General features: G+C 45.2%; 1 protein-coding gene across 1 annotated transcript; it reads right to left on the reverse strand.

Annotated features, from left to right (window-relative positions):
• Positions 1 to 558: 558 nt before the first annotated feature.
• Positions 559 to 4,650, reverse strand: FOXI2 (forkhead box I2). Its single transcript, XM_026670672.2, has 2 exons — positions 4,059 to 4,650; positions 559 to 2,488 (listed from the first exon to the last, which is right to left on the reverse strand). Exons 1-2 carry the CDS (start codon positions 4,648 to 4,650, stop codon positions 1,938 to 1,940), a joined length of 1,143 nt encoding a protein of 380 aa, XP_026526457.2. The 3' UTR covers positions 559 to 1,937.
• Positions 4,651 to 5,831: the final 1,181 nt, after the last annotated feature.

Consider the following 5,831-nt stretch of genomic DNA (forward strand, 5'->3'; position numbering starts at 1 on the left):
TGTTTATTTAAAGAAAAGTCAAGCGGCATCTTAATGCTTGGCAGAAGAAAGTATTTACAATTGAATTGTTGAATGGTCTTTCTCATTCTGATCCTTTCCATTTGTGGCTTCATTTGTTAGTATCAGAGCTGTTATCTTAAAGATGCACCCAAAGCATCTATTTATTTGTAATTTCAGGTATATATAACAATTGACTGTTTATTCAGTGGAAAAACAGCCAGTGCTATTTTATGTTTATTTAGAAGTTGGCATGATGCAGGTTTTCCTCCAGAGTAAAAAATAACTGAAGTTTAAGTTTCAAACTTTCCTTGTTAACTTTATATTTTGTAAGATCCAATTATGGCCATGAATGAGGTTCTGAGTTTTAAACACTGTAAGACTTCACTTGAATTGAAGCCCTGAAACAAAATATTCCACAAAACATAGTAAGAAATGTAGCAAAAATTGAGACAAATTAAATTAGGACAACATTTTATTTTGTTCACTTTATGGTCAGCAACATACATTTATTATACATTTATACATTTAAAATCTTTAAAAAATGTCTCCAATTTTTCTCAAAATATACCTACTTTCTTAAACTTGATCTGTTATATAAAATTTTCAAAAAAAATCTGTTATTGGTTAGTGCACTCTTAAAAAACAACAACACCTGAGGAGTTTAGTCCATGATAAGGCACAATATTGAGCTTGTAAAGAAAAATACTAAATAATGGATGCTGGAACATTAAATGAAATTATAAAGATTTTTGCATAGTTCCTTGAAAAGTCTGAAGTAAATAAGATGCACTTTCAAATATATGTTAAAGATTAGATGGTTGTTGATGATGATAACAATGATGTGTGTGTGTGTGTGTGTGTGTGTGTATAAGAGAAAATGAATGGATTATTAAGAAATATTTACCATTCTCACAAGTTGGTAATTACATTTAATTTCCAGAAAAGCAGCTGTTGTAAGACAGGTAGTTAGTGATCCATGAAGCAAAAACAAAATATCTGGTATGTGATGAAAATCAGAAATGACATCTCTCACTACTAATTAACAGATGATATATTCTTATGGGAGATTATTCTGTGGGAACTCTAAGAACTGTGCCATTAAATTGTTGTTTTGATGGATAGTATCCAGTAGATTAGAGCTTCCTATCACCATTTGAATAAAACTCAGATCATGCTTGAAGAAACTGTCTGTACTAGAGGCAACGCTTCAGCTTATAAAATGATATATTGGGGACCTAAACTGAGTTTATGCCTTAGTCGAAAGTAGGTCTAAGTATACTCCCTTCAGCATTTGCTGCTATTTGAAGTTTACTTTTTGCTTTAAAAAGGACAGGTGAAAATGAAAGACAGCAGGATGAAAACCGGAGAAGAAAGAAAAAACAATAGAGATGATGCAAAATAAACAAAGGGAAAGGAACAGGATAAACCTACTTGAGATAAAACCATTTCAAAGCGGATCTCATAGAGGTCAAGACAGAAATGGCCAGGTTCAAATTATCCTATTTTGGACACGTGATATGAAGACCTAACTCTCTGGAGAACAGAAAGAGAAGTCTAGGATAGGGGTATTCAATTTGGCAACTTTAAGACCTGTGGACTTCAACTCCCAGAATTCCTCCTCCAGTCATGTTAGCTGAGGAATTCTGGGAGTAGAAGTCCACAAGTCTTAAACTTGCCAAGTTTGAAGACCCTTGGTCTAGGATGACCAGCAGTAAGGTGGATGGACACAATCACATTGGTAATGAAGACCTTAAAAACCATGTTAGGAACAGATCTCCCTGGAGAAAAATCTGTATGGTCACTGAGAGTCAAGACTTGATGGCATTTAATCAACCAAATAGGACTGAGAATGCTGAAGGCTGCGTACATAAGGCAACCTGAGTAGATCCACAGTTGCTTATGGGGCTAATGTGGAACACTAGCTTTTCAGCATCACTTTAAACTTCTGTCCCTTCTCTGCTATAAATCAGATTGTTCACACTAAAGGTGCTCAGGACAGGACTGTTGAGCCAGCTTGACTGCCCACCAACACCTGCATAGTAATTCATCCTGGAGTGGGACTGGGAACTGAGTTCAAATGCTGAAGCTGGGAGGCTATTTGAAGGAGAGCAGGAGTTCAAATTGGGCCCGTTCTGCCTCCCGGGTGTGAATTCGGATACCGGCCCACCAGAAAGCTGTCTGGGGAAACCATTCCGGCCATGGGCCACAACGTTCATGGTCGAGACAAATGTGGAGAAACAATGGTTAGAGTCCAGGCTGGGAGATTTGCAGTCATTCCTAGATCCCAGAGAGCACTGTAGCTCACCACAGCCCAAGCTGCCAGCTTCATGGCTCGGCTGAACAAGACAACTGTTACTTTTGTCCTCCATTTTGTTATGGGCTCCAGGCCCGCCGGCTGCATCAGACTGTCTTTTCCTCTTCCTTCTGAAGTTGCCGTTATCAAACATCTTCTCACAGTTGGGATCCAGGGTCCAGTAATTCCCTTTACCTAGAAATCCATGGAGAACATGCGGATTTAACATAGAAACCGAGAGGCTTAAATAATCAAAGCAAATGATTCTAAAATGGGTAAAGTAATTGGAGGACAATAGGCAAAGGAAGCTCAGCAGACATCACTTAACATTGTCTTAAGAATTCATGGCAGAGCTGACATTCAAGTCCAGGACTTCCTGATTTATGGGAGTTTTAGTCATGGCATTACACTTGGGCCATTTTCTCACTTGTGATTTATACTCTCACCCAGCATGGCTGTGGTGACAAATCACTAAAACGGAGATAGATTTTCTATCACCGTAGCAATGGATCAAGTGACGTTATAAGCTGAGATGACCACTCAAAATGACCCTTTGATTGCATAGTTCACATTAGTGGCATATGATAAACTCAGCATGTCCTTGGAAGATCCATCAGTTGCTGTGAAGAGGCTTGGAGAAACAGCAAGGCAGAAATGGAGCCAACAATATTTTCATTCTTGGCTACTATCTCATCCACAGTAACTCAAGAGAAAGCGCCCTTAATTAAAATAGGCTTAAGTGAACAGATGTAAGACTGCACTGCAAGCAGGTAAGTTACATTCCCCATGTCTAGAACATAACGCTTATGGTGGCACATACATTAATCAGTTTGGGGTATCTGTATCAGTTTGGGGTATCACATTTGCAACATTGCCATACGCACCCAAATCAGGATGAAGTTTCTGTGCAACCTCAGGTTGTGCATCGGTTGTGGCCTTTCCTGGATAAAGAGTCCCTGCATTCAGTCATCCAGGCCTTAGGCATCTCATGGTTGGACTATTGCAATGTTCTCTGCTCTTGAAGAGCATTGGGAAGATACAGAGCTTCTTGGATGAGAAGCGAAATGTCTTCAAGGAAAAACCAAGCAAGTCCAGTTGTCTTTTGAAAAAGCACCTTTGGGTCAAACCATGACCTGGATGAGTGAGACTCTCCACAGACATGTAGATGGCCAGGCTTCTTTCCAAGGAAACAAACTCCTGAAGTGGCAACCCTCTTAGGTTCCTTCTTCTGACTAGTGTGAAAAGGACAGTCAATCAAACACCCAAATGTTTTCCATGACTCTCAGGGAGAGAATGAGGAGAACCGCAGGAAGGAATTCCAGGGGGCCCCCAAAGGTGCTTTTTTTCAAGAGGCAACTGGACTTCTTGGTTTTTCTTTGAAGACATTTCGCTTCTCATCCAAGAAGCATCTTCAACTTTTTTTTTCCTTTCCTTTGAGCACCAGAGCTGAAGAAGCTTCTGGGATGAGAAGCCAAATGCCTTCAAAGAAAAACCAGAGGGTCCAGCCACCTCTTGAAAAAAAAAAAAAAGCATCTTTTTTGGATGACTGAGAATCCCCATAGAACAGGGCTCTCCAACCTTGGCAACTTTAAGACTTGTGGACTTCAACTCCCAGAGTTCCTCAACTGGGTGTTGAAGTCCACAAGTCTTAAAGTTGTCAAGGTCAGAGACTCCTACCATAGACAGTTCCAGGGGGCGCTGCCTGGTTCACCCCGCCTGAGGTCAGGGCTCCAAGAGCCAAAGGTTTCAAGTCGGCCTTGCCTACCTGGGTCGTCCTGGAGCCTCGGCACTTTCTTGAAGCAGTCGTTGAGCGAGAGGTTGTGTCGGATGGAGTTCTGCCAGCCGGCTTTGCTCTTCTTGTAGAAAGGGAAGTGGCCGGCCACGTACTGATAGATTTGGCTCAAGGTCAGCCTCTTGGCCGGCGCGCTCTGGATGGCCATGGCGATCAGCGCCGAGTAGGAGTAGGGCGGCCGCACCAGCTTGAAGAAATCCTGCTGGTGGCCCGTTAGGGACAGCCAGCTGAGCTCGGGGGGTCCCGCCGCCGCCGCCGCCTGGGCGGCCAGCAGCTGCCGGGCGCCCGTCCCGTAAGCCGCCGAGGGCACGAAGGAGCCGGACGCCCCGTTGGGACCGGCCAAGTAAGGGCTCGGCGCGACGGGCGCACCGTTGAGCCACAGATAAGGGGAGCAGCCGCCGCCGCTGCCGCCGCCGCCGCTCGAATCGCCCAGGCCGTAGCTGCCGTGATGCGGGACTTTGGGCGCCTGCGAGGTCGGGAAGAGGCTCCGCGGGTCGCAGAAAGTGGCCGCCGCGTCCAGGAGATCGCGAGCGCTGAGCGGCGGCTGGACCTCCAGCCCGTTCATCTCGGCCGCTTGGCGCACCATCAGGTCGAGCGAGAGAAACCCGCCAGCAGCGGGAGACCGGACCGGCCGGCAGCGCAGAGAGCCCGGTGGGTTACGAAGGAGCGGGCGGCGCCGCCCACTTCGCCTGCCCATCTGCCCCCCTCCCCGCCAGGGCCAGATCTCACCTCTTCCCGCACCGACCCTCGGTGACCTCCTTCCCTCCCCGTCGTCTCTTGCATCCGCCCCTCCCCTTCCACATCAACCTTGCCTGGCCCCAAGCCTGGAGGGCCCTCCCCCATTCCCTTTCTGTCCTGCCAGCCTGCCCTTTGGGCACCCGGGCCTTGTTTTCCAGGAATTTAATGCAAGAAGTTTGCATTGTCCACTGAAAAGCAAGGAACAGCAGGGAGTGAGCAATTACAGGCTGATTGCGGTTCAGGTAGTCCCCGAGTTACGACCAGCATTGAGCCTTATCAATGTTGCTAAGTGAGACATTTGTTAAGGGCGTTTTTGTGACCCATTTTGTGACTTTTCTCACCACAGTCGCTAAGTGAATCACAGCCCTTCTTAAATGAGTCACACGGTTCTTAAAGTGAACCTGTTCACTTTGCTTGTCAGATGGTCACAAAAGGGGAATCGCGGGATCCCAGGACACTGCAACCGTCATAAATATGAACCAGTTGCTGAGCATCTGAATTTTGATCATGTGACCATTGGGGATGCTGCAGCGGCCATAAGTGTGAAGTATGGTCATTGGTCACTTTTTTCCCCCAGTGTCATCATAACTTTGGTCACCAAATGAACTGCTGTAAGTCGAGGACTACCTGTAGTCTGAACATACACAGACACTTTGCCATAAGTTCTCAACTCACCACGGGTGTTAATGTGAACATAAAAGTTTCATTGAGACATTCTGAGTGATGCTTTTCAGTCAATTCATCTCAAGCACTTTCTGGAATTCCTTAAGCATGCCTTTTGGAAACTTGTAATGTTTTATCACATGTCTACCTAGACTGCGCCTAAGCCACACCTGAGGTACACATCCACAGGCTGAGAACCATCATGCAATATGGTTGCTATCCATGCTTGGACTTGTAAAGTTGTACCAGGCACTCAGACTTGTTTCGTCAACAAGGATCGATCAATACATTTGCTTTTCCCAAGGGAATCATGAATGAGGCTGCCTTGCCTATTGTCTGTTTGCA

This window comes from Notechis scutatus, chromosome 4 (genome assembly GCF_049901735.1).
Source record: "Notechis scutatus isolate UNSWTSFEM ecotype Mainland chromosome 4, rNotScu1.2, whole genome shotgun sequence".
Lineage (NCBI taxonomy): Eukaryota > Metazoa > Chordata > Lepidosauria > Squamata > Elapidae > Notechis > Notechis scutatus.

Bases quoted from the DNA above. Each gene is read 5' to 3' on its own strand.
- FOXI2 (XM_026670672.2), bottom strand. From the start codon at position 4,650: ATGAACGGGCTGGAGGTCCAGCCGCCGCTCAGCGCTCGCGATCTCCTG. The intron at 2,489-4,058 runs GTAGGCAAGGCC...ATGGATTTCTAG, and splicing joins GAGGCTCCAGGACGACCCAG to GTAAAGGGAATTACTGGACC.